Source organism: Apiospora kogelbergensis (assembly GCF_038363985.1).
Source record: "Apiospora kogelbergensis strain CBS 113332 chromosome Unknown utg000008l_segment0_segment0, whole genome shotgun sequence".
NCBI lineage: Eukaryota > Fungi > Ascomycota > Sordariomycetes > Amphisphaeriales > Apiosporaceae > Apiospora > Apiospora kogelbergensis.
The window spans coordinates 2,139,032-2,164,170 of NW_027117425.1; the positions used below are offsets into that span (position 1 = coordinate 2,139,032).

At 54.1% G+C, this 25,139-nt stretch overlaps 8 protein-coding genes across 8 annotated transcripts; 6 read left to right on the plus strand and 2 right to left on the minus strand.

Annotated features, from left to right (window-relative positions):
- PG998_012639 (uncharacterized protein) lies at positions 1 to 1,216 on the plus strand (the record flags this gene model as incomplete). Its single annotated transcript, XM_066879455.1, has 3 exons — positions 1 to 197; positions 396 to 651; positions 707 to 1,216. The coding sequence occupies 3 exons, from the start codon at positions 1 to 3 to the stop codon at positions 1,214 to 1,216; spliced, it is 963 nt and encodes a 320-aa protein (XP_066725839.1).
- Positions 1,217 to 2,403: 1,187 nt separating this feature from the next.
- PG998_012640 (SH3 domain-containing protein) lies at positions 2,404 to 4,139 on the minus strand (the record flags this gene model as incomplete). Its single annotated transcript, XM_066879456.1, has 3 exons — positions 2,404 to 3,441; positions 3,520 to 3,951; positions 4,026 to 4,139. 3 exons carry the CDS (start codon positions 4,137 to 4,139, stop codon positions 2,404 to 2,406), a joined length of 1,584 nt encoding a protein of 527 aa, XP_066725840.1.
- Positions 4,140 to 5,689: 1,550 nt separating this feature from the next.
- On the plus strand, positions 5,690 to 6,701 carry PG998_012641 (uncharacterized protein; the record flags this gene model as incomplete). The annotated part of the gene is made up of 2 exons (XM_066879457.1): positions 5,690 to 6,608; positions 6,670 to 6,701. The coding sequence occupies 2 exons, from the start codon at positions 5,690 to 5,692 to the stop codon at positions 6,699 to 6,701; spliced, it is 951 nt and encodes a 316-aa protein (XP_066725841.1).
- A 1,101-nt stretch (positions 6,702 to 7,802) lies between these two features.
- On the plus strand, positions 7,803 to 8,702 carry PG998_012642 (uncharacterized protein; the record flags this gene model as incomplete). The annotated part of the gene is made up of 1 exon (XM_066879458.1): positions 7,803 to 8,702. The coding sequence occupies one exon, from the start codon at positions 7,803 to 7,805 to the stop codon at positions 8,700 to 8,702; it is 900 nt and encodes a 299-aa protein (XP_066725842.1).
- Positions 8,703 to 9,763: 1,061 nt separating this feature from the next.
- On the plus strand, positions 9,764 to 11,020 carry PG998_012643 (uncharacterized protein; the record flags this gene model as incomplete). The annotated part of the gene is made up of 2 exons (XM_066879459.1): positions 9,764 to 10,186; positions 10,253 to 11,020. The coding sequence occupies 2 exons, from the start codon at positions 9,764 to 9,766 to the stop codon at positions 11,018 to 11,020; spliced, it is 1,191 nt and encodes a 396-aa protein (XP_066725843.1).
- Positions 11,021 to 13,208: 2,188 nt separating this feature from the next.
- On the plus strand, positions 13,209 to 15,434 carry PG998_012644 (uncharacterized protein; the record flags this gene model as incomplete). The annotated part of the gene is made up of 1 exon (XM_066879460.1): positions 13,209 to 15,434. The coding sequence occupies one exon, from the start codon at positions 13,209 to 13,211 to the stop codon at positions 15,432 to 15,434; it is 2,226 nt and encodes a 741-aa protein (XP_066725844.1).
- Positions 15,435 to 16,221: 787 nt separating this feature from the next.
- On the plus strand, positions 16,222 to 18,503 carry PG998_012645 (CMP/dCMP deaminase- zinc-binding protein; the record flags this gene model as incomplete). Its single annotated transcript, XM_066879461.1, has 3 exons — positions 16,222 to 17,451; positions 17,579 to 18,230; positions 18,283 to 18,503. The coding sequence occupies 3 exons, from the start codon at positions 16,222 to 16,224 to the stop codon at positions 18,501 to 18,503; spliced, it is 2,103 nt and encodes a 700-aa protein (XP_066725845.1).
- Positions 18,504 to 19,632: 1,129 nt separating this feature from the next.
- On the minus strand, positions 19,633 to 22,458 carry PG998_012646 (histone-lysine N-methyltransferase ASH1L; the record flags this gene model as incomplete). Its single annotated transcript, XM_066879462.1, has 3 exons — positions 19,633 to 20,595; positions 20,666 to 21,048; positions 21,123 to 22,458. Coding segments are annotated over 3 exons (2,682 nt in total), but the record flags the coding sequence as incomplete, so codon positions are not given.
- Positions 22,459 to 25,139: the final 2,681 nt, after the last annotated feature.

A 25,139-nucleotide genomic window follows, 5' to 3' on the forward strand; every position in this document is an offset into this window, starting at 1 on the left:
ATGCTAAGGCCGTTCGAAGATACAGACGATGCACCCTTGGACACTGCAACTGACTCGCCTATATTGCTAGACTCCCCCAGATCAGTTCGCAGTCGCCCAATCGCCATTGAATTGCCCGTCCCGAAGAAGATTGTCTCTAGCAGCTCGTCTGTTTACACTCCACCTGCCCCGTTGTCAGCTCGAGGTGACGTTCCTGGGTAAGTCCCGTTTTCTGTCAATCATGCAGCCGATGCGCCTTGGAACTATATATTCAAGTTTTAGACGGTTTCGTATGTTTCGTGACGGCTTCCTCCGCCTGATCGACGACGTTATGGTTTCCACTCCATCAAGCAATATTCATTACATCGACGGTTATTTATACCGCTTGCATTTACTAACTCTCTATAAACATACAGAGCCTACTTTCCTTTTCACGAAGAGCAGAATCGGGTGTACCACAGCCATCCCTTTCACTTAGACGCCTCCAAGGCACAGCAACGATCAATACAGAACGCTTCACAGAAAGGCTCACTGGAACAGCAACCAGAACCATCGCCCTCTGTGATTGGTCGAGCGCCTCCACCACCCAGTGTGTCAGTGTCATCATCTAGGACTGCTTCCACGATGCCGGCGCCTCCATCAGCATTGGCCATGGGCAGCATCAATACGCCAGTGGCTTCTTACATGCCCAGCGGAGCCCATGCGAGCCCCCCTACCAATAGGGAAGTACTACCCCTCGAACTACGAGAAGCGGAAAGAGGAAAAGCGGTCGCAACAGCCACGGCCAATGGCTTCTACTCCCCAATCCATGAGTGTCAAATCCGACACCCAAGTTCCAACATACCGGTCGGACACGTCCTCCTCTTTGGGTCATTCACGGAATGAGTCGGAGGCCAAACGGAGACTCCAGCAATACCAACGCGACATGATTGCTCAAGCGACTCTCGCACTCAACGGTGGAAATGTTAATGCGGCTGCCTTGAATGCGATATCTCTTCGCAACATGGGCTTCACCAGCGTCACCAAGCCGAACAAGCCTCGACTTCAACCCCTTGGCAGCCCCGGGCCTGTTACCCCCATGGAGCTAGAAAGTACTGATGATGGCTACATTGGGGCTCGCATCGCCCCGTCTGGAGATAGCGCGCAGGTTGAAGAGATCGCGCGTGCTATACGAGCAGATGAAGAGAGAAGGCGACGCGAGGGAACGACTTCACCCATTGTCGAGCTGTCTGGCTGAGCGAGCCCGACATATGAGTTCTGCAAGGGTTCACCATGGGGTAGACAACTGGACACTTACACGTCACCATATACCCTATACGACCTGGACCCAGAATCATCAGATTGCGCTAGGAAGTTATCCTGCCAGACTTGCCTGACAGAAGTCGGCGAGTTCCAGGGATATAGTCGACAGACTTGCTCACGTCAGTTAACCCGAAAGATGGATCGGCAGCAAGGAAAGGGTGCGATTGCCTCTTGTTTCGCGCGATGTCACCGACGGGCCTGACGTATGTGGGGAGGCGGACAACGCCGTTGGGAACCTCAGCGTATGGGGATTTTGCTTGTACTTCGATACAGTTTAGTCGATGGATCGGGCCTTGTCGTCTTCGACGAGCAACTCCGGTGCCTTTCGGCCTTCTCCCACCCCTCCCCGAAGTCCGTCGCTACGGCGCACATTGCGCTAGAACACGATTTCCCGAAGGACATCATGTCATTGATACCCCCAGTTTTCTTTTTTTTGTTGCTCTGCACTGGTCTAGTATGCAGGAAGGATAATTGAGGTGGACTCGGCGGAATGAATAGCATTCACGGCGGGCTTGCGAGTTGGCAGAATGATTGAACTTTGTTTTAGTTCGTCGTCATGGATTTTCGACACGGACGAGTTCGTGTTCCGTTTTGCCAGGCGCGTATGTATCATCACTTTGAGTCACAAGACGATGAGTGCATTCACTTTGTACATAAGTTTGCAAGAGGGCGGGAATTGCGGACTGAGCCGTACAAATCACCACATGGTGTTAGCAGGGAATGGAAACCTACGGCTAAAAGATGTAGTTCTGCCGTTGATATGAGCTTATAGATATACATTAATTATCTACAAATATAAGTTGTCACGATCGCGCAGTAGCTATTGTCAGGTGAGACTCCCATATGACCATATTAGCATACGTATAATAATTAGTTAACAACCGAGTATTGCGAAATACGTGCTTGATGCTTAGGGAAGCGAACAGTCTTTCCAGAATTAGAGAGACGAGCCAGCTCAGATACAATAGCTCCTGACTATACACATCGTCTTACCCCTAGATGCCCAACGGCCTACTCCAGGAGAAGGGACTGAAAGGAGATAGCCGTGTGACAAAAAAGTGGTAAAAGGGCCATGAGGTCATTCGCGTTTAACTGCTCATGTTAAGGATATGGTAAGGTAGTTCAGGGTATATGGTCACAGTCAGCGACGGCAACAACAAAGCTTAGTATTTTCAAACTCGTTCTTCTTCCTTCCTTCCTCGTCATTCCCCCATGACGGTTAGATCGCTTTGCAGTAATTCGCAGGAAGCTCCCCTTGACGCCCCCGAGCTCGCCCACCCACCAGTCCTGGTCCGTCCCCGTCTTTTTCACCACCTTGATCCGATCGCCCTCCTGGAAGGACAAGTCGCCGGCGCCCTGCCCCGCGAAGTCGTAGAGCGCCTCGACGAACACCTCGGGCTGGTTCGTGTTGATGCGCTTCGGTTTCGGCGGCGGAGGCGGCGGCTTCTTCTTGACGATGGGCGCGCCGCCGCCGCTGAGGCTGATGGTCGACACGTTGGAGGCGACGGTGGACGCCGTGCCAGGACGGCCCTGGCTGCCGCCGAAGTAGTCAGAGCGCGGCTTCAGCGAGTTGGGCGATGCGCTGGGCGAGCGGTTGCCACTGATACCGTAGCCTGACGCTGTCGTGAACTCGGTGGGGACGCCTAGGTTCGTGTTTGGTGGCCGCGGCCCAGGGGTACCGTGGGAGCTCAATGATGTGTTGGAGGGTATACGGTTTGGCCGCGGCGGCATAGGTCCGGGCCCGGGCTCCTCAGGGGCGCCGTTTTTCGAGTTCGATGAAGAACCGGTCAAGTTCGAAGTTGTGCGTCGGATGAAAGGCATGGAGGACTTGCGACCCTCGTTGGGCGAGACTTGCTCCTCGGGCGTGATGTGCATGGGAAGCTTGGACGCTTTGCCGTGAGCTATGCAGCTGATGGACTCGAACTCCCGTTTAACGGGGCTGTAGTCGGCGGACCAGCACGCTATCACATCCTCCATGGGCGGGGGCGGAGAGGGGAAGTTGTGTTCTTCGCAATAGCCATGAAGGGCGGTGTAGTAGAGGCCCAGCAGGCGGTTGTTGATGAGAACGATCGCGGCGAGCAGGGGCGGAATGAGGCTGAACGTGGCATTCACCAGCGGTGGTAACGTCTCGCGTAGGTGACTGTCGGCGATTTGGAACTCCTAAGTAGCGATCCGGGTCAGTATATTCCATCCAAATAGCCCAATATGGCAGCATATATTCAGAATGACAAGGCATACCTCAGCGGCCCGGGCGACCTCGTCTTCTGCCTTTGCTAAGGCGGCCTCCTCTTTTGGGCCCTTGCCAGGTTTGCGCTGAATCTTAGCGGCCTTGTCCTGGGCCTTCTCGTAGTCGAGCCGGCGGTTCTCGCGCTTCTTAATGGTTTTGCGCAGGGGCGCGATGCAGTCGCGGGCGTCGGTGGTGGGCTTGATCACGCGCTCGTCGATCGAGGCGATCTCCTCCATCAGGTCCTCCTTGAGCACGCCGTAGGCCTCCTTGAGCTGGAAGGTGCGGTGCAGCTGCAGCTCGGGCGTCGGCGCCGTCGCCTTGACGTTGGTCCGGTCCGAGCCGACGATGGGGTCGTAGAGGCCCTCATACTCGGTGACGATGCCCAGTTGGGTGTTGGTGAGGTTTATCCACGAATCTCGCCATGATTTGGTGTGGTCGTTGAGCTGTTCGATAGTTCGAGGTAGACATACGTTAGTTCCAGGTGGTGTAATAGGGGGGTATAGTTGGGCAGTCGTACCTTGGCAAGAACCTTGTCAATATCTTCGTAGTCGTTAAGCAATACGGAGACTTTGGCATTGTCTCCTGGCGCCTTGTTCAGGAGCTTCCCAAACGATCGCTGCATAGACTGCATGTTTCCTGTTCCTGGTTGCTTCTTCTGTCTTTATCTCTTGTGTGGGGAACCAGGCAGCAAAAAATGGCGGGGAACTCTGAAAGTCGAAAGTAGGGGGACAAAGTAGCGGTAGCGGTATCAGGCAGAACGGTCAACATTCAATGTCCATCCATCAATCAGTACCGACGCCCTGTGTGCAATGAGACGAGATATTTGCCAGAATTGTACGGAGCATTCGAGGTTGTACTACGCCCAGCCTTCTTGTTCTCTTTCTTTCCACATTGACCAATGCGATGAAAGTCGACGGTTTGATTAGAGGGTGGATGGAGAGGCGGTGCAGTCGGTTGGTCGGCGGACGGACTGCTAGGGGGAGCGGGATGGTGCGTCAGGTCCAACAGACATCGAACTCGAAATAAAATAACAAAAAAGGCCAAGAACAGTAAGCAAGCGTTGGTGTTAGTCGAGGGGGGAGCAAAGAGGAGAGGATCTCCGCAGATCAACAAATATTAAGTTAAGATACAAAGACCTGCATGTGCATGCAGGCGTCGAAGATGGGAAGTAACAAGCGACTTTCTGTAACTGCATATACGGTTCAAGTGGTTATACGAGCACAGGAAATGGAAAAGAGAGAGACAAACCAGACGAACTACAACCACCGTCTCACTGAGGGGTCGACCAGTGTCCAGGGGGTGAGAACAGGCAGCAAAAGGGCCTTGGCTAACCCAGCCAATTTGACCCAGCCACTGTTCAACAGCTTCCACTCGGATCGCGGCAGTGGTTTGATACTTCAAAGTCTCTGTTGCTGTCGCACACATGGGCTTTCAGGGTGGTACCCGTAATCGTCGTCGTGGTCAATTAAGGTACCGGGCCCGCGGGCTACTTGGCTATTTGGCCTCACCACTCACCGCAGCTCCCCAGGCAGGTCGTGTTGTATGTAGGCCGTGTTGCCGCCCCATGCACGTACTCTCTCGTGCGAAGCCATCTTCTCTAGATTAATGTCATGGAAAGACTGGGCAATGTACCGACCTGTCGATTTCCCGCCATAGAGATGCGAACATCTCTGAGCTGAGATGTTGGTCAAGCCAACGAATGAATAGATGGGTGGGCCGGAACTAACCAAAGAATGGAGTAGCTAGCCACGCTTTTACGACATTGCTCAAATTACAAAACGTCCGTTGGACAATGTTATTTATAGAATTAGATTCCAAGGGAATAATTCCCTTGCCGTGCTGGAAGCAAATTAAGACGTAGGAGGTTAAAGTGGAAATCATCTACATCTCGATGATTGAATTGATCGGGTGTTGTTGGCTAGCACGTGCTCTCGCGCATCGGTCGCGCCTGCTGCGAACCATCATTAGCCAGTAGCCAGTAGCCAGTGGATCTTATCGATAGGCAACTAAGCGATCACTCGCAACGCGTCTAGATAGATGCCTTGGGGTGCATTTCGATTCGCATTTGCTTCATCCAACATCGTCAATTCATCTGCATACGGCCGGGTCTTTTGGATTACAGAATGTCCAGACGATGAGTAATAAAATAGAAACTCCTGGACGTTCCTCGATACGGCAGCAATGGCCCAGCTCGCCCCGAGCTCGGCGGCGTCCAACCCCGGCCAGGCTCGGCCAAGCGTCGCTCCAGTCCTGGAGTTCATATGCCTGTTCACGCACGACCTGAAGCGGAAGCAGAAGCGCTGGCAGGATGGTCGCCTCAAGTTTCACACGTTCAACAAGAGGATCATGGTCTACGATGAGCGGGGCAATTTCATTGGAGATTCGCACTGGCGCGAGGATTATGATTTTGGCCCGGGTGAGGAGCTCCAGCTCGAGCGTGGTAGTGTCATGGTGGAAGTAGCCGAGTGCGTCGGCAGCACGCAACAAGATCTGTCCGAGCTCGTCGACAAACGCGTGCAAGAGAAGGCGCGGCGTCAATCCGCCGCCGCCGCTCGCCATGCCGGCTCATCCCGTGTGCCCTCGCAGCCAGTACCACTCCATTCATCGCCGGCCCAGCTTCAGCAACGCCACAGACCGCTTCAGAATATAATGGGGACCCCAAGTGGCCATTATGGCCGGGCAGTTGTGCCTACTGAGTCTCCCTACGAGCTGAAACAGCAGCGTGAACAAGCCAAGGCGAACCAGGAACCTCCCCGTCCCGCAAAACGGCGACGAGAGGAGACCTCCCCGACAAGCAGCAAGCAAGGATACGCACAGAATTTATTCGGGGCTCCTTTGTCTCTGTCTGGACGGCCCATGAGCAGCGCCCCTTTACGGCACAATCCCAGGAAGGTCGTGCCTGTACCACAAGACCACTCACCACCGTCATCTCCAGAATCGAAAGATATGAATGTTAGAGACGAAGGGCCGAAGAAGCCCGAAAGTACCTCGTCGACTAGGCGTACGAACACAGTTCCTTCTATAGAGGGGAATTCGTCAGACGCCGATGTTGCTCCACCAACAGCCAAGTCTAGCAAACGGAAGTTGGAAAAGTCAGGAGGTACATCTTCTTTGAACATATCAAAAGGAAAGACCAGAGAAGACACAATCCCCCTTGATAGTCTTGGCCGTCGTCAAACAGCCCAAGAAGTAGATCACATGGTTTGTGGCGGAGAAACCGACCGCCAACGACCGGTGGCCAGCCGTGCTAACATCGATGTTATATCTTCGAAACGGACGAGGGGAAACTCAGCGGACTGCCTGACTACCCGCGATAAATCTCCCCAAGAAGATGTCAAGAAATTGATGGACCATGCTGCCAATTCCCGACCTTCAAGAAATGATCGCACCACAAAATTGCCAGTGATAATCCCCTGGGAGCCTTCCACATTGGACAAAACATCAAGGCAGTCAGTTGCGGGATTAGGGAATACCAAGGAACATGATGAACCTCATGCTTCTGCGAAACACTTCATCGAGCTAGTCATAGAACCGAGAAAGAAAAGAGGTCTCATGATGCTGGCTGACCAGGGTATGAGGAAGAAAGCTCGTAAGGCCGCCTTGGTTGAGAAGCCAAGTCGCTCTTCCGATCGGTCTTTCTCGTCTTTGTCTGGGGAAGATCAGAAGTCTGACGTGGAGCCTGCCGATCGCGCATCGGGGAGAGGGGATGCCGGGAATGGTTCGCGAACAATGGATGAAGATAACCGCTGTACTTCATCCCGCAAATCGGCACGAAAGTCCCATGCAGTAGAAACTCGAATGCATGCTCCTACGGGTAGGCTGCCCAACCCTTTAGGACCTCCTGATGACGGGTGGGGCTCCGATGACGAAAATCTGGAAGACCAGCTCCACGAGAGTAGACAAACAGCAAGGGGGAAACCCGACCCCCTTTTTGATGCCACGATACGAAACACCCGCGCTACGTCGGCCTCATTTAGAGAAGAAACCATATTGGCTGAGCCAATCTCTCGCACGAATTCACGGACAGGCAGAGGTCTCAAAAAGGGTATCTAGTGAAGCCTCCGGGAAATCTCATCCCACTCTAGCGAAATTACCACGTAAAAGCATTCGAAGTCGGGAGATTATCGACTTCCCGTCTAGTGATGAGTCTGATGGCTTGTCTACTTTCTTAGCAAATCCCACCGGGAAGCAAAACCTTAAACAACACCACGCAGATATATCCAACTCAGCCTTCGAAGAGCGAAACGGTGAGCCGCAGAGGGACAAAGACAACGCAGAGCCCCCGTGTGATCGGATGCAAGGTCCCGCTGACCCAACGTTTGTCTCGAATAGAGTTCGCCAGGAACGACAGAAGCACTTGGATGATGCGAAAAAGCGTCAAGCAGAGCAAGAAGCCGAGGACAAAAAGGTCCGGGAAAAGGAAGAAGCCAGGAAACGCGAAGAGATTATACAACATGTAGAAGCCAAGAAACGCGAGGCCAAGGAGCGTGAGGAAGCCAGACAACGCGAAGTGGCTAAACAACTCGAGGAAGTTAGGCAGCGTGAGGAGGCTAAACTTCGTGAAGAAGCATTGCGGCGCGAAGAGGCCAAACAACGTGAAGTGGCCAGACAGCGTGAAGAAGCCAGGAAACACGAGGAAGCTAAACTTCGCGAAGAAGCATTGCAGCGCGAAGTGGCTAGATTGCGTGAAGAAGCCAAGCAGCGAGAACAGGCTCAAGTCCGTGAAGAAGCATTGCGGCATGAAATAACCAGGCTGCGTGAAGAAGCTAAACAACGCGAAGAGGCCGAAAGACTTAGGCGAGAAGAGGACAAGGAGAAGGAGAAGCGACAACAAGAGGAAGCCGAGAGGAAACTTCGCGAGGAAGAGGAGAAACGGCTGGCAGAGCGTCCGACAGTTTGCAAGCAAACTGCGAAACAGATGCTTCCCAGCTTTCGCCCTCTGACAGGATTGACAAATCCAGCCACGCGAGGAAGAAAGGCTGCGAGGCCATCGGATGCGACGGGGCAAGTACCGGAGAGCCTCCTGCCTCTAGAATCACGACCCTTGCAGACTAAACCACACATTCCTGCAGTCAGCCCTATCACGGAGACCGCCAAAGAATCACCATCTGCGCTGCCAGGTTTTTCAACGGCCAGTGGAGGGCCGTGGAGCAGAGAAGCTTATGATCTCTTCCCTTTTACGAGACCTCGATGATTACGATAAACTCGTTGGACGGAGATGATCTTGTACGCTACATATCAGACGACTTCTCATCGCGTACTATTGGTATCGAGAAGACGGTAACACGCAACTGGGTCGCCGAAAGTACCGTGCCGATAGCCTGGATTTAATCATTAATTCTAGAGGACGAAGAGGAGCAAATATCCAGATGATGTAATCAACGCGACAGAGTATATTCCACAGACACCTTCTCTGATGCCAATCGCCCGGGTGGGGTATTGCCGCCTGGTGCAAGATGATGGCGTTCAGCGGATTGGCCCAGCAATACAATACCTAGGTGTTCGTGAGGGCCAATACTTCAGCGAAAGACCAAAGCTCGGCCCCTAACACCTATCCGATATACACACTTGCTCATTAGGGCCCAGCACTGCCTCCATCAGGCATTACACCGAAATCTCGCTGCAGATGGCTCGAAGTAATCACTACATATCAACGTGCAGTACACAACGTCGCGCTCTCTCGGATTATGTCGCATTCAGTCCTTGTATAGGCCCCAAAACGGGCCAGGTGGTCAAAACAGTAACGGGGCTTGAATACTACAGTCAACCCACCCATATGCAGTTGGTCCACCTGTTATAGTAGAATTGGGCGAGGGCGGTTGGCGGCGGGGTTGATTGCATTGTTATCCAGCCTTGAGTGCAGTGCAGGCGAACCACCCAGTTTGGGGATGGCTGTGTAAGCACTCGAAAAGAAGGCAACAACTACCAGATCACCCGAATGACGAACGTGTGTCGGCATGTCTGCCTTACGAGAGATGTCAGCCTTGGGCCCATCATAGCAAGTGCTGTTTTCCCCTTCGAAGACCATCTTTATCAGGTTCGTCTTTTCTCAACTCGCCCCCACACTACTACCGACTTTCTTTTCTCTTGTTCTCCCTAGACACTGACTCCAGCGCAGCCTGCGATATCTCGTTTTGTGGCGGCCCGCAAAGTGCCACTCGGAGACAAGTTTGCTTTTGCAAGAAGGCTCCCGTACTCTACCCATAGACTACTTGTTATCGTCTGGGAGCATCTGTGGTCAAATAAGCTGTGTCAATGGAGTTGCACCTTCACGAAGAACCACAAGGAATTGCCGGGGGGTGCTCTGCAGGGTCTCGGACTAAATCGCGACAGCACCAAAAGATAGTTGTTGAGCCTACGGCGCACCAGCAAACCGTCTATAACAGAATTCGCGATGAGTTAGATCGACAGCAATGTCATAGCCACTCTCAGCCTCTATTGAAGCCACCCAGTTCAAAAGCTGTCCCTATACCTCGAGCACGTAGCAGCAGTCGTGCCCGGGCAAGTGTATCCCCCAGTCCCGTCGCAGAAGCACCAACCCAAACATTCCCAGAGCCATCTGAGCCCGGCAAGCGGCCTCGGGGACGCCGAGGCGGGCCACTGAGCGCAGAGACGAGACTGAGGACTGCTGTCAAGCGCTCACTGGGCTTGGTGTGCAATACCTGCAAAGCCCGGAAGGTAACAGTATGGCTAGACCATTCGCTTTTGCCTTTCAATCCAAAATCACTAATGTGCTCTGCGTAGTGCCACTGCTACGACCTGTCCAAACTCGAAGATGCCTATTTGGCCAGTCGAAAGGCCACAGCATTGATGCCACGACCAGCTCTCGAAAACAGTCGCAGGATCAGATCACTATCGCAAAGCACCACCAATGACTACCTGCCCTACTTGGCCCCGGAGGGAGGGGTACCAATACCGCATGAGTTGGCCGATTCGGATCTTGACGAACCACTGAACTCGCCACAAACCCCGGTCTCAAGGTTGGACGTCCATCGTTTCGCGTCCGAATTCAACGTCGACTCAGTACGTACTGGGTACGGCACCCTATCGGCCTCGAATACGAGTTACTATAACCCGGGGCTTGGGCCAATGACTGCATTCGAGGCCATCTCGCAGCCCTTCGCCATAGGGATTGAGGTCCTGCCATGCTACTCAGGCCGCTGGCGTTGCGAGTTTCCTGCCCATCCCAATGCAACCTCTGCTTCTGCCGCCTCGGTGGGATGCGGCTGGTCGGGCCCGCTGGCCGAGCTGGAACATCACTGGAGATCTGAACACCATGCATACCGCGATCCCATTATTTCGTGCCACTGTTTGCGCTGTGAAGCTATCCAGATGGTCGACCAACCGCCGGAGCAGTGTGAATCGCAAAACTGCTCGTTGCTGCCTGGCCAGTGGAAAAGGTGCATGTTTGGTCATACCCTGGTCGAGTCGACGATTGCATCAACCCCGGCCCTGACCACAGGTGACTCCGAGTCGGCTTACTCGTTCGATCGTCTTAGTCCTTATGGGTAGAGCCTCGAGCTGGCCAACATGTCTCACGATCACTGTTGATATCTGTGTCGATGGCGGGTTCCGGCCTGCCACCACTCATCCTGGGTTCCGCGACCTTTGCGTGGCGCACCAGCAATCACCCTATCTTCTCGATTATTTTCTCTCTCGCAGTGCATTTCCCATAGAATGAAGCGTGCTTCAGGTTTGCCTTGTATATACCCTATACCCATGTCGCAAGTTGAGGGGGTTCTCATAAGTCGCGAGGCATTTGTGAGGGGATGGGATTCCGGTGGACGATCGGGCGGCGAAATTACGACGGTAGCTAGCCGGTCAAATAATTCTCGATTAGGGAAGACTTGGGATCATCAGATGCGTGTAGGATATCGTGTAATTGGTGAATCGTGTGGCTTATCCCTTTCCACCCCCGTTGTTCCCGGCTCACCGCTCAACGTTGTCTCGGCCGGCTTTCATTGCATTGCGAAGCGAAGGATACAATTGGAATTATGTAAATTTGGGCTATTCTGTCAGCTATTCTCTCGCCATTTCTTGTCGGGTGTAGCCGATTTGCTACATTGACGTTAATGTTGACCCCAATTTTGCGCTCTCCCACGTGTTCGTAGACGTGGTGTATGGCAATCGGACAAACGCCGCAATGGCCGGTAAACCTACATACACTTGGTCGCTGAGGCCTCGTATCGATCTGAAAATCCTAAATATGCCTGTTCTTCAGTCTGTGGTGACAACTTCAAACGCTGCGATGAAAGCCCCACGTTCCCCAGGATCTGCGGCGTGCGCAATATAGCGGGCTAGCGGGGCAGCTGTAGCCCATGCCTCTTTCTTTTCTTTTGGGTTAGGGGATGACGGATTCTGGACGGACGCCGGATGACTCAACCTTTCAACCCATGGCACCCACTCGTCCCCCAGAAGGCCATTGTTGCATGTGCTGCTGCCGTTGTTTCTGCTAGGTACATTTGGCGGCAGGCAGACCCTCGTTAAACCAAAGCCACACGGGGGGTTTGCGCGACGAATCAGCAGTCTCGGTCGTTTCACTGCTTATTGTCCTCGTTCCTCGTATCCAAACCAACACTGCGACATCCGCATCTAACTGCCAATGGCGTTGGCTCTCATCTCGGATAACGGTGGTCTATTTCGGTCGAGATTCCAAGATGCGGCTCATGTCTTGGGATCACGAGGTTTCCGTGAAGGCAAAGGAGGTGCCGTATCGTCTTCTCCTTTTCTTCTTCTTTTTTCTTTTTTTCGAAAATGATAGATGCAGCCAGCAGCAACACACAGCCTGCCATGATCGGGGGACGGTCCGGGGCAAATGGCCTCAAATAAGACGATGCGGTCGTCTGCGACAGCCCATAAGCCATATAGCAAGCTGATGGACAGCAGCAGGGGTGGGTCATGTTGGTCTATGATACAGATTGAGTCATGCCGGATGGACGAATTAAAGCCAGCTTCTCTCGCCGGGAATATGCAGTGCGACGCAGTCTCTAGTCGCTATGGAGGGTAAGCCGCCAAGTATCGGTACCTGGCGCTGTCGAGGAAAGTATGGCGACAGCCGCCGAGTTCTGGCCAAGCCCAAGTTCCTGGGAGATTGGCGCGCAGCCGAGTCCCCCCGCTGGGAAGGACAGAGCCAATCACCGAGGCCGAGCCAAAATCCCAGGCCTTTCCTAATCGAGCTCGCCGTGATGCGGTCTCCACGCTGCGCCATGTTTGGTGCATGAGGCTTTGCTCACTCGAGCCATGTTGAAGCTGGTCGCGAACCTGAAATACTATGACTCCCTCCCGAACTCCATCTTGTCGGTTCTTCCCTCTTCTTTCTTCATATTATTCAACCCATTCGATACCAGATTGTACCTTGGTAGTAGTCCGGTAAGATTCGAGATTCGATTCCATCCCGAGTCTTCGCGACCACTACATCCCAGTCGAGGGTCACCCCACCACTCTTTGTTAGCCTTAGTCTTCGCTGACATTGACGTCCCTCCCCCTGGACAACTCACTGAGTCCCTTGGCTGGCTTGCTGCTTCTCTCACTACAGCATCCCCAAGTCCCACGGCATCGCGAGCTTGGCTTTGTTCGGATTGGCGAATCTACGTTGCTATATCGCCCTCCAATCCGATCCTTCCGGATTCCCCCTGCCACACCCACACCCACACCCGTACAACTCCGCCCATCCAAGTCACCTCGTCTCCAAATGGCTGACATGTCTCGAAACTGTTCCGTTACCTCCCTGGCAGGCTTCTCCGTCTACCAGCCGGCCCTGGGCGCTCCTTTGCAGTTCGTCCCCGAGATGGGCTCCCAGGAGTTGGATGACATGATCAACGTTTACGTCCCTGGCCCTGCCTCCATCTTGGACAAGCGCACCGCCGTGTCTCTGGAGTTCTTCGACTACACTATCCACACTGGCGAGCTATTCAAGTTCTTCTACGTGTACTCGCCCATCTCTACCACCGCGTCCCCTGCCAGCTCCAGCATGCACGACTCCGGCTACGGCTCCCACTTCAACACTTCCCCCGTCATGTCCGAGAGCCAATGGGCGCAGACCACACCTTCTTCCTCTGCATCCCAGGCCAACGTGCGAAAGTCGTCCAAGAAGACGGCGTCATCGGTCTCCAAGCATCAGGCCACCGATTTCTCACACCTGCCTGGCTTCTCCATCATGACCAAGGATGGCCAGGACGTGACCAACTCGGCCTCGCGCGGCTGCAAGACCAAGGAGCAGCGTGACCACGCGCACCTGATGCGCATCATCAAAGCCTGCGAGTCTTGCCGAAAGAAGAAGACTCGGTGCGACCCGAGCCACAGAAAGGCGGCCAAGACGCAGAGCGTCTCGGAATCCAATGGTCGTGCTGCCAAGGCCAAGAAGGCCACCACCACAAAGTCGGCAAGTGTAGCCTCGGCAAAGGCAGAGTCTGCAATGGCTGCTTCGAGCTTCAACTCGAGTGTGGCTGGCTCGTTCACCCTTGACCAGAGCTTTGCCAGTGCGTTGGAGCCCATCCCCGACAGCTGGGACCAATTCATCCAGTACGACGAGGAGAACGCAGAGTCGATTCCTCAGGACTACGACTTCTTCTACGACCCAGCCGGATACCTTTCCCCGTCGGTATCGAGCACGTCGTCGCAAGTTCCATCGCCCCAGCAACCAGTCACGCCACCCAATGCGGCAACGCCTGGCCAGCTATTCGTACCAGCTGAGGCGCCCGCGTTCTTACAGCCAGTATCACGAGAACGTATTGACACGGTAAACAACGGCGCAACTGGCCTACAACAGGTGCAAGCCTTGGGCAGCCGTACTGAACCGTTCCATCGTGATATCACCGGCTCTGACGCCTATGGTACCGACTTGGGCCACAAACCAACGCTGCCGTACCTCGCCGGGGATGCTGCCGATATTGGCAACGACTATGTCGATTTCAACCTTTACTCGCCGGCTTCTTCCTTCTTGGAAGAAGATCCTGGCTTGTTACAGGACATTGCCGTATCCACCAGGGCTGGGTACTACTCCAGTCAGCGCTCCGACTCTAGCCACAGGCTAGATCAGCACAGGACGGACACGCTTGCAGATCAACTACCCCCTACTGACGCGGGAGCGAATGGGGGAGACGGGACACTGACGGCTCATGGAGGCGGCAGCCTTGTCAACAATGGCACTGTGATTAGCTCACGCCTAAGCGGCATCACGACAGCTCATAGCGACTTCGCTACGAGAAGCTCAGGCACAGCCCGCACACTGATGGCCCAGAGAAGCAAGCAGCTTTCCATCACCGACACTGCTGCCAACAATGTTGCCACTGTAGAAAGTGCCACTGTTACCAACAATGCTGCCACTACCAGCTCACGCTTGGTCCCTATCAGCAGTAGCGATGGCGATAAGAGCAGAGTAGAGACACTCCAGTGTCGTCGCTCGCTCACAAGCCGCAAGGCAACTAATTTGGCCGGCAATGGCCATCTGAATGACCAGAAACATCCCAAGGAGCCCACAGTAGGCCAGCAGGCCAACCGCAATAGCCAATCCGAATCGCAAACTGATTTGGATCGGTCATCAGCCGTACTCCAATCGATGCAGCTCAGCCAAAGCGGCTCTGGCAACGTATCGGACCAGTCACTGGCTACTCTCGCCATATGCGCCGCCATATTTGTGGTGTCAACCATACTGTCCAGCTACCTTAAGAACTCACTGCTATGGCTGGACAGCGGTGCCCAGCAAAGCCGATGCAGCAAGACTAATGCAGCCTTGCCCCTTGCTGCGGTGGCTTTCTCAAGCCTGCAAACAATTTCCAAGACGAGCTGTGGCAACAAAGAAGACAGCACAAGACGGAGCACAAAGCTCAACAGATTGGTACCAGGAGCACTGAGTTCCTGGAGCCAGATGGGCTCGTCCTTGTCTTCATCCTTAGCAGGTCACTACCAGCGGGGGATCCTTGTCTAAGCCCCTCACAGTCTTGACAGTCACAGCGAGCGTTGAATTTGTTGCATTTCGAGCGGGCACCTCAGTGTGTTATACAAAGTAGTTTTCTCTTTGGCGGTCTTTCTCATCTACCCACGGATAGAATCTAGAGGTGAAAAAATAGACTGGCAACGGCCACATAATGCTACAACACATTCTTTGAGTCAATTGCCCATTCTCACCCACGTAAATGGTAAATGGTTCTTGTGATACTGCAGACACCTTAGGTAATATGAATGACCCTCTTATACGCACGTACCTTTGTACCGGTACCTGCACCTGCACCAGTGGCAGTCTCTGCGGGGCTACCCTAAAGTTAAGCTGGAAAACCCGATGGTGCCGCCTTCTAGATTGGGTTCATCTCGACTTGCTACTGGCAGAAATTTCTCGGTCTACTGTTATAGACCTATAGGCCTGGCTGTCCTGCAAGGGCTGTTGCTCTTGAAACTATACCAAGCTCCTGTCAGTGTCTCCTTTCCCAGTGGCCGAATCCAGTGGGTGCTGGCTTAGAAACCACAGCCTACAGGCAAAGACCGGTGATGCAGCTTGGGCTGGACGGGACTGGGAAGATTAGATCCAATTGGCCTTGGTAGACAAGGAGTGCAGTGGTGTCCTTGGATGTTCATCTGTCCATCCCATACCTCCCGGGCATTGACTGGATCTGCGTCACCGAGGGGCGCTGGCTGGTAGATTGACGGATTGCCTGGCCGGGAAGGAAGGAGCGATTGTTCCCTCCATTTACTCATTCCATTCAATTACACGGGAAACCATGGCGGGTCACAACCAGGCAGGTTCAGGCGCCAGCCCCGGCACAGGCACAGGCACAGGCTCAGGCTCAGGCTCAGGCTCAGGCTCGGGTTACATCACCAACTTTTGGCAAGCACTGTTTGCATCTTTGATTCAACTGCTTTCCCGCATCTTTCATGTCAAGTCTGGCGACACCAGCTCAAAACAAACCCCGTCCCAATCTTCTCCTGGTCCTGCTCCCGCTGCTGCCGCTCCTCTTTCTCCTCATCCCGGCTCATCTTCCGCCGATGCAGACCACCACCAGCCCGCCATCGTCATTACTGATACTGAAGCTGCTGCTACGCCCGTCACTGGCACTGACACCACGACCACCAACGCTGCGTTTCCTCAGCAAGGACATCCTCACAGCGACTCCGATCTGGAAAAAGGTGACCCGCTCTTAGATGAAGCCATGGCGGCTAAGAAACGTGGTGGCCAGAAACGGTCCGCTTCCAAGCTTGCCAACGGTTCCAACCAAGTCTCCGACAATGCCCTCGCCTTGACCCAGCAGCAGCAACAGCTGCGGGAAAAGGAGAACGTCGGCCCCGGCAGCAAGCACGACAACCAAGCAAACTTCAAGCAACAGCTACAACAGCAACCGCCGGCTAGCCAACCGTTGAAGGTCATATCTACGTCTAACAAGGGCCATGATCGCCAGATTCTCACCGAGGAACTGGACAATGATACCAACGACAATGTCTCCTCTGATGTTGCTACCCTTACTACTGCTGCTGCTGCTGCTGCTGCTGCCTCGCCTTCTGCCCACGTTCGGGAAGCACCGAAACCCACACAGACGCCACTTTCAACGGTTGTTGTACCAACCACGAACCAGCCTGAGATCCAGACTTCGGGTAGCTACAGCGCGGACGGTGCACAAAACACCGACCCTTCCAATCTGCCCGCTCTGCAACGCGTCCCGCCCACTGATGATGCCAATATGGACCAGGCCACGGCGACTCTCGACGCGCTCAATGTCGACGACAAGCCAGCCTCCAAGCAGGACTTGGACAAGGATTCGGCCGCCGTCGAGGCCGCAGCTGTGCCCCTTGTGGTCGCCGTCCCCGAACTGAAGCAGCCCATCATTCCCAAGCCGCTTGCTCCCTTGGTAACGCCCCCTAGTCAGGTGTTGCCTGGGCTAATTGAGCCCACTACCGAGGAGGGCAAGATCGAGCGAGCGGAGCATCTCAAGTTCATGCGGGAGGCTCTTGCTATGGTAAGTATATCTATCATGTGCCCCGTGTATTTCTGTCTGTCACCACGCGCACTCATCGATGATGATCTTTGCATTGCATATTTTCTTCCCTGTCAAGAATGGCAAGCATAATACTAATTTCGGACAGGGACAACTCGCCTTAAACACGAACGAGACGCCTGTAGGTTGCGTTTTGGTCTACCGCGGTCGTACTATTGCGAAAGGAATGAACGCGACCAACGTAACACGGAACGGAACTCGCCATGCCGAGTTCATGGCCTTGTCTTCTCTGCTCTCTCACCAGCCAGACGCCGACGTCAAGGACGAGTCGGCTCTGGATGAGTCGAGCTGGGGTGACGTCGACCCCACTGACGGCCATATTTACCCCTACGGGCAGAAATTACATCCCTCGCCCAAGGTCAATCGGTCCATCATCTCAGAGTGTATTCTTTACGTTACCGTTGAGCCCTGTGTCATGTGCGCATCCCTTCTACGACAACTCGGCATCAAGAAGGTCTACTTCGGTGCCGTGAACGACAAGTTTGGCGGGACGGGCGGTGTATTCCGAGTCCATATGAACTCGAAGCCCGTGTCCAGGCCCGATGATCGACCATATCAGAATGGGTATGGTCCGGTTGACACGGAAAAGATTGCTCGCGGCCGTGCCCAGCAAGATGCCCGAGACGATGAAGACGGCGATGGAGGTAACGTTGAGCCTGGGTATCCTGCGGAGGGTGGGTACCTCAGAGACGAAGCCGTCTCGTTGCTGAGACGGTTCTATGTTCAAGAGAATGGCCGAGGTAAGGAGCACAACCCCTTTCCTGGTGACTTATTGTATAAGCATGCTAACAGAGACCAAGCGCCCCAACCTCGAAAGAAGGGAAGGCCGGGCTGCGCGTCTGTATGCCATGGAGAACCAGGCGAATGGCACGAGCTCATCCGAGCTCTCGGAGGCAATGGCCGCCCCCGACACGCCTGTGGACACGGAACCCACCTCGGCAGATCAAGAGAATTTCCCGGCCGAAGACGATGTTCCCTCAAAGATCAACGTTGTTCTTCCTCCTTCTCAATAGTGAAGAAGAGCATTCCGTACTCGGGTTTAGCCTATGATGTATTATCAAGTCGAAACTGCGTAGAACTTGGTGTGGGAATTAGTAGGTTTTGATGCAATGGGAGTTACCGGCTTGTTCCTAAGGGAAAGGAGGGGGATACCACTACTATCACATGGCGTAGGCTGCATCACTTGGCTTCCCTTCCAGATTGGGCGATTCCACACGACAGGCAAAAGGGCTAGCAAGTTAGTTATCAGAATTGGCATGCCTCCCCCTGTACTGTCATGCTGCACAGCAAATGGAGTTAGTTGATGATGAAGTTGGCAAGCAAGTTTGCTTGATTGGCTAACATATATAGACAATAACATCTCCGTCACATACATACATCATGAAGAAGATAGTCTGCGCCAAACGTTTATGCAATGCCAGCCGGTAGATTATTCCCTCCTTTAGTGACCAAAGTAAGGCAGGACGGAGGGCAGGGCTATCTCCCACCCCTCTCGATGCTTTGCTGCCGCAAAATGCGCGTGCGCCCCCCTCCTGCTGTCTCTTTCTCCCTGCCGTCTAAGCGCTACAGTTCTATGACCGGTAATGCCCACACGAGCCAGACAGACACAGATACAGACAGCGAAGAGCAGGAAGACCGACACCGACACCGACAGCTCAAAACCAAAATCAACCATACGCCTGTGACGCCTTGAGTTTATGCCTCTTTCCCCCGTCCTTCGTCATTCCTTCCACTCCTCAAATGATGACAGTCCAAAAGGATAAATAATAGAAGAAACAACAACCAGAGAGCTTCCTCCTAAAATACATGTGATGTCTGCAAAAAAAAGAAGATTCTGCTTCATTCCGACGTGGTGAAGGCCCTCTCCATCACCGACATGGCATCTCATATACGTCATGCGGTTTGGCAGGGCCCCCATGACCACCGTGTCCTTTGCAGCTCTGCCTTTGCCTCGTTTCTCCCTGTGCTCGGAGTATATTGGTTGGTACTGATTGTTGTAGTGTGGTAGAGTCTAAGTTGAAAAACAAACTCGCTGTGGTCACTCATCCTGGCGTTGAGAGGCAGGTGGACCGGTGTGGGGGATGGAATGGATATCGGTGAGAATGATTTGTTGTGTATGCCAAGTTGGGCGAGCCGTCATGTTCATGCCGCAGTCTTTGACGGCGATTGCACAAGTCGGATCTTGGGCGAAACGCGCGACAGTTCCAAGCCCGTCCTAGGGGTTGTGGATGCCGCCACCGTTGCAGCGTTCTTCCTCGGGCTGCCCCGCGTAGGCGTAGTCTTCTCCTTGGCAGCAGCCAGTGCCATCTTCTTGGCGGCCGACACACCCTCCTGTGCGTCTTGGTTCTCCTTCTCATGGCCGGTGGCGGCCACAATGGTCAGACTCGACTTCCGCGACACGGATTTCTTGGGGCTAACCGACTGGCGTTTGTTCGTCGTCGCCGCCGCCACAGGCTTGCCTTTGCTGTACGTCTTCACCACGGTCGACTTGCGCTTAACAGTCGTAACCTTCTTTGCGGACGCAGGCGAAGTGGCTCCCTTGGCGCCACCCTTGACGCCACCCTTGGTGTTCACGGAAATCGTGCTCACGGTCTTCCTAACAACCTTGGACGCAACATCCTTAGCCGCCTTCATACTGGCACCCGAGACGGATCGCTTCACCGGCTTGCCGCCAGTGGGGGTCTTGACCTTCCGCTTCTTGGAAGCACTGCCGGACTTGTCCTCTTTCTCCCCGATCAGCTCCTGAAGCTTGCGCTTTCCGGCCTTGACTCCGGCCTTGACCGACTTCTTGAGATCTTGTTTGGAAGGCTTGACCTCCTTCACCTCCTTGGGCCGGGGACCCAGTACGCCGCGACAGTTAGGGCTACCACAAAGACACTTTTGCACGTTCTTAGCCGAGAAGGGGTCAAAGTTGTAGTCGTATGTCAACTCTTCGCCGGTCATGATGGGCCGGTCTCCGGCAAACAGCGCCATACGCGGTTGTCCGGATACGATCCACTTGATCATGTGGCAGTTGGGGCTGCATGAGTGATTGACGAAGCGCGCGATACTACCGGTCGTGGCGTCAATAATCATGTTCTGGTCAAAGGACATCAGATAGTAGCACTAATATCACAACTGTTAGTCACGTGACCAGAGGTAGGTAGATTAGATTGCATGTCCGTCCATCACTCACTTGGTTGTCCTTGTACTTCTCGTTCATCCGACGGTCACACTCCTCTTCGGTGATGATCTCACCAGTATACTCCATGATGATCTGGCCAGGTTCGAAACAGCGGTTGGACCGGATCCCGTGGCCACGGTCTTCCGTCTTGACCACCTCGACGCCCACGCGGTACTTGCCGCCGACTTTGGTGCGTTCTGTCAGTCTAGCAAATGCCCGGTTCTGACAATATTTCGAGCCCGAATTGCAATTGGTATCATCACACTCGTATAACATGATGCGGTTCTGGCAGCTTTCGGCACAACCATCTTCAGGCGTACAAACACACTTGGACTGATAATCCTTGAAGTGTGGGGTTTTCTTCCAATAGGCTCCAGCAGTGCCCACGAAACGGTCTAGAAGGTCGGTCGGTCAGTATCTAATCTCCCAACATCCGAGAGATCCAAGAGAGGGGGAGGGGAAAGCATACTCTTTGTCATGGTGCGCCAGCCTTCGGGCTTGGGTTGCCCCGGCGGAAGAGGGTTGCATATATCGTAAGGGAGCTTATAGTCCTTGCCCTGAATCAAAAGACGGAGGCCATTGAACATGGGGGACGGCAAGACCTTGTTGGGCTTTTCGCCGACCTTGGTGACCAGCTCAGGATACTCTGCTATATTCTTCCTCTCGGCCGGGGTCAAGCTCTTGAATATGTCCAAGGGTGCGTCCTGGCCCGAGTAGAGACCCCTGTCCAGCCATTTCTTGTTGTGCTGACGCTTGAAAACAGAAGGCTCGGGTGTTGGTTCGAAATCTAGTAGGGTTGCAGGCTTAGGCGCTTCAGTCTTTACCTTCTTCCTGGGCGGTTCCGGCTCGTCAGGGCCCACGAGCTTGCCCTTGGCCCAAGTGCTATATAGAACGGGCTTGGTATCGATTTTCGCAAACTCGTTGGTATCCTGTAGTTTTCGTAGCTCGCGCGAGATGTTGGAGAAGCTCCTCTGCACAGCCTTCTTGCCCTTCTTTCCCATGGCAGACACCTTCTGAGTAAGAGACTCTGAGATAGGGCCGGCCGAGCGCGTCGAAATCCGTCTTGATACCGGCTCAGGTGACCGTGCGCGCTTCTTGGGGTTCTTGATCTCGGGGGTATCGAGGTTCTGCATACTCCACTGCATGTTGAGCGCATTGATTCCGTCTTGGATCATCTCCCCGGCCTTTTGGGCCACGCCGTCGCTGCTGGTGTCTGCGCCATCCAGGTCACCACTCGGCAGTGTACCTGAAATGGTTTTGCGCTTGCGATCGTTGATCAAGTCGCCCTTTGAGCGTCTCTTGCCGTGACTTGCCGTGCCACTCAGCTGGGCTATGTTGTAAACCGGCTCGCTTCGTCGGGCGCGTCGCGACCGGCCTTGTGAGGGTGCCTCTGTAGGAGCATCGGTGGGCGTCGCATCAGATGGCTGGGCAGGCTGGGCAGGCTGGTTTACCGAGGCGTCCTGGGGGGTTTCGTCTTGGTGGTAACGAGTCTCTTCAGTAATAAGCACCTTGTGGGTCTCTACAGCAAGGTCAAGGTGCAGAGGCTCAGGGGTGATTTGAGCCTCGACCGACTCGTGCACGATCTCGTCAATTGGGTCGGAAGCGATGTGCAGGTCGTTCTTGGAGCCATCCGAAGCTAAGCTCATACTATCGGCGACTGTGGTAGGGGGTGTCGAGCTGAGAGACGCGACTTGAGAAAAGGTGTCGGCTGCACCGCCCAGGCTCGACTCCGACGACATAGCGCGCGTCGGAGGAAGAGTAGCCATGGCGTGTAGAGAATGTTGCGATGTGTAGTCGCGACAATAGCTCCAATGGCAGAGTGGTGGGTGGTTGTGGTGGGCAATACTCACTCACTTGGTTGGTGCAAGTAAGTTGGGTGGGATGGGATTGTGAGCTCGACGCGTTGAGTCGAGGAATGTATGTGTTGGTTTACCACAAGTGGTAGTTGAGTAGCAGTAAGTAGGAGTGGGTGCCAGTGGGTGTCAAGACAAGGTTGTGATAGGCTGGAGGCGGGATCCAGAGTGGTTCCGCTAAGGCCCTGCTCCTCCTGCTGCACCTGCAACTGCAACTGCACAAACGCGACTGGGGGGCCGGGGGGTGTGGTTTGTGGGAGTGTGTACGTGGGAGGGAGTGGGCGTGAGTGGGCGAGTGGTGTGGTGTGTCTGTCTGGTGTGCGGCGTGTATTGGGGGGAGATCGGCCGGACACTCAGGACGACCGACAAAAGTAAAGAGCGGAAGAAATGAAGAGACGGGATTGGGGGATGGATGAAAAGGGAATGGCGGTGTCTGGTCTGATTGATCTTGGCCAAACAAGACCGACCGGCAATAGTCAGAGAGCTGAGAGAAGATGCAGGCTGAAAGAATCAAGCAACTCCTTCTATACTCTTAAGTTTAGGGAGTGCAATCAACCGTCTCCACTCTCGCGTGTCGAGAGGAAAAGGGTGACGGACAATCAGTTCCAATGATAACCGGAGAACGATTGCTGTCTGACTTGACGATGGTCGGGGGAAATGAGACCAAGTCAGGCCAGGAGAGGTCAGAACTAGAGTCGTCTGCTACAAAGCTGCAGTGGGTGATGGTTCAAGCCGAACCATGTCAGACATGCAGTAATCGGGTCGAGGAGAGAAATCCGTCAATTGCCGATGGAGCGGCAACGGGGAATGACAAGAGGGGAGGAGGGCTCTCGTATAGAGGCCGGCTATGCTGTTGGCGGTTGGTTGACTATATGCGTGCCAGCCAGAGTGGTTGGTGGTGAAGGTTGTAGTAGATGCCTGCAAAATCAAAATGTGGGTGGTGAAAGGAGTGGGAGCGTGTCACGTGTGTCGTGGCGTGTCGTGTCGTGTCGTGTCGCTTTGTGTTGTGTGTGTTGGACCGTGGAGATGGCCAAAGGGATGACAGGAGGTTTGGGTGGAGGGGAGGAATTGGGACCAAGAGGTGAAAAAATTGGATGGAGGATGGAAGTCGGAGAGAGACTGGGAGAGAGACTGGAGGTGGAAGAGGAGGGGGTCTAATCACAGTTTCGGCTACGGCACAATCAACGGAAGCGTGAGAAGAGGGAAAAGGGAAAAAGGCTGCGGGTTGGATAGCTTTGATCCTTTCCTCCAGAAAACAAATGCACTTCGATTGTTCACCCCTTAAAGCCAAGGTCCAGCTTCACTTCCTCCCGACAAGACCACCCCCGATTGTCCCTCCCCTGCAGTAATCCAGCCAGGACAGGCCGCTGGTGCCGCCCTCCTCCTTCAACATCGCCTCGGCTCAGGTGCGTAATGCATGCCTTATCCTCTCCTCGGCGTCGTCGTCCACGTCGGGCTGCATCTCGAGATCAGGGGCAGTATATCGTAACTCGACCCTTCAGCCCAGGGGGGGGTGACGACTTGGACCAGTCGAGCTCGAATACAGCGAAATGATGTCTCGGGTTACGCTGGACATGTATGCTAATGGCACGACTGCGGTCCAATCCGGGATGGATGGCCATGACGGTGGGTGGTGGCCATGTCGCCTAGTTTGCCGGCATCGAAGAAAAGGAATCCGAGGTGAGTGTCTATCGTTTTGGTGGAGCACTTGATGTGGAGGGGGTTCGGTCGCCGCATGGAACGCCAACTAGGCCATGGTTGTGCCTCAAGTGACACTCGGCTGGATCGCTCGCAATCGAGGCATAGGGCCCGGATGGACTGGATCGTCTACAAATATCGGCATGAGGCTTGTCCTACAGACGGCTGATTGGATCCGGCGAGGCGCCCTCGAGGTTATCACTCGTTGCTTGGATGACACCTTGAGCCGCCATGTGCACCTTGACATCGGCAGCCAGGGTCCCCAGGGACACTCGACCATAAAAACCCCAACACAGCCAACCCGGACGTGAAAACAAGTCGTGTCAAGTAGCCAACATCGTAAGATACTGCATCTTTGTTTTTAGGACTGCTCGAATCCGGATAATGTAATTGGCCATCTGAGACTAGCATCTCCGGGGTAGTAGACACCACCACCCGGCATTTGCCACTGCTTCAATCTTACGGGTACGCCTTCACATCGCTTCGTTCCTCGCCTTGTTTCCGGCGAGCAGATGCTAAGTTATGCCGTCTTCCTTCGGATGAAAGATGAGTCTTGTTGACGGCTACTAGACAGCTGCATTGCAATTACACGTCCTTGGGGAGCATCATCAGCCTTCCGACTATCTGACCACACCGCATGGGATCTAAGATACCACGGCTTGACGAGATGGAAACCAGCTCATAGTCATTCTCCCCTAATCTCCGAAAACTTGCCGCGTTGGCATTTATTAGCTGCATTGGCTCGAGGGGTGTCTTGATTCTAGTATATGAACAACAGCCGGCTTCGTGATATCAACACCAGGCATTACCACACCACTGGTCCCTTGGCCGAACCCGTGCGCCGCCTCTTGCCGAAAGCATGTATATGATTCTTCTAGCCTAGTGTAATAGCAATCGGTACTGAGGTCGACAAGTGCCTTTTGCGTATTACCTGT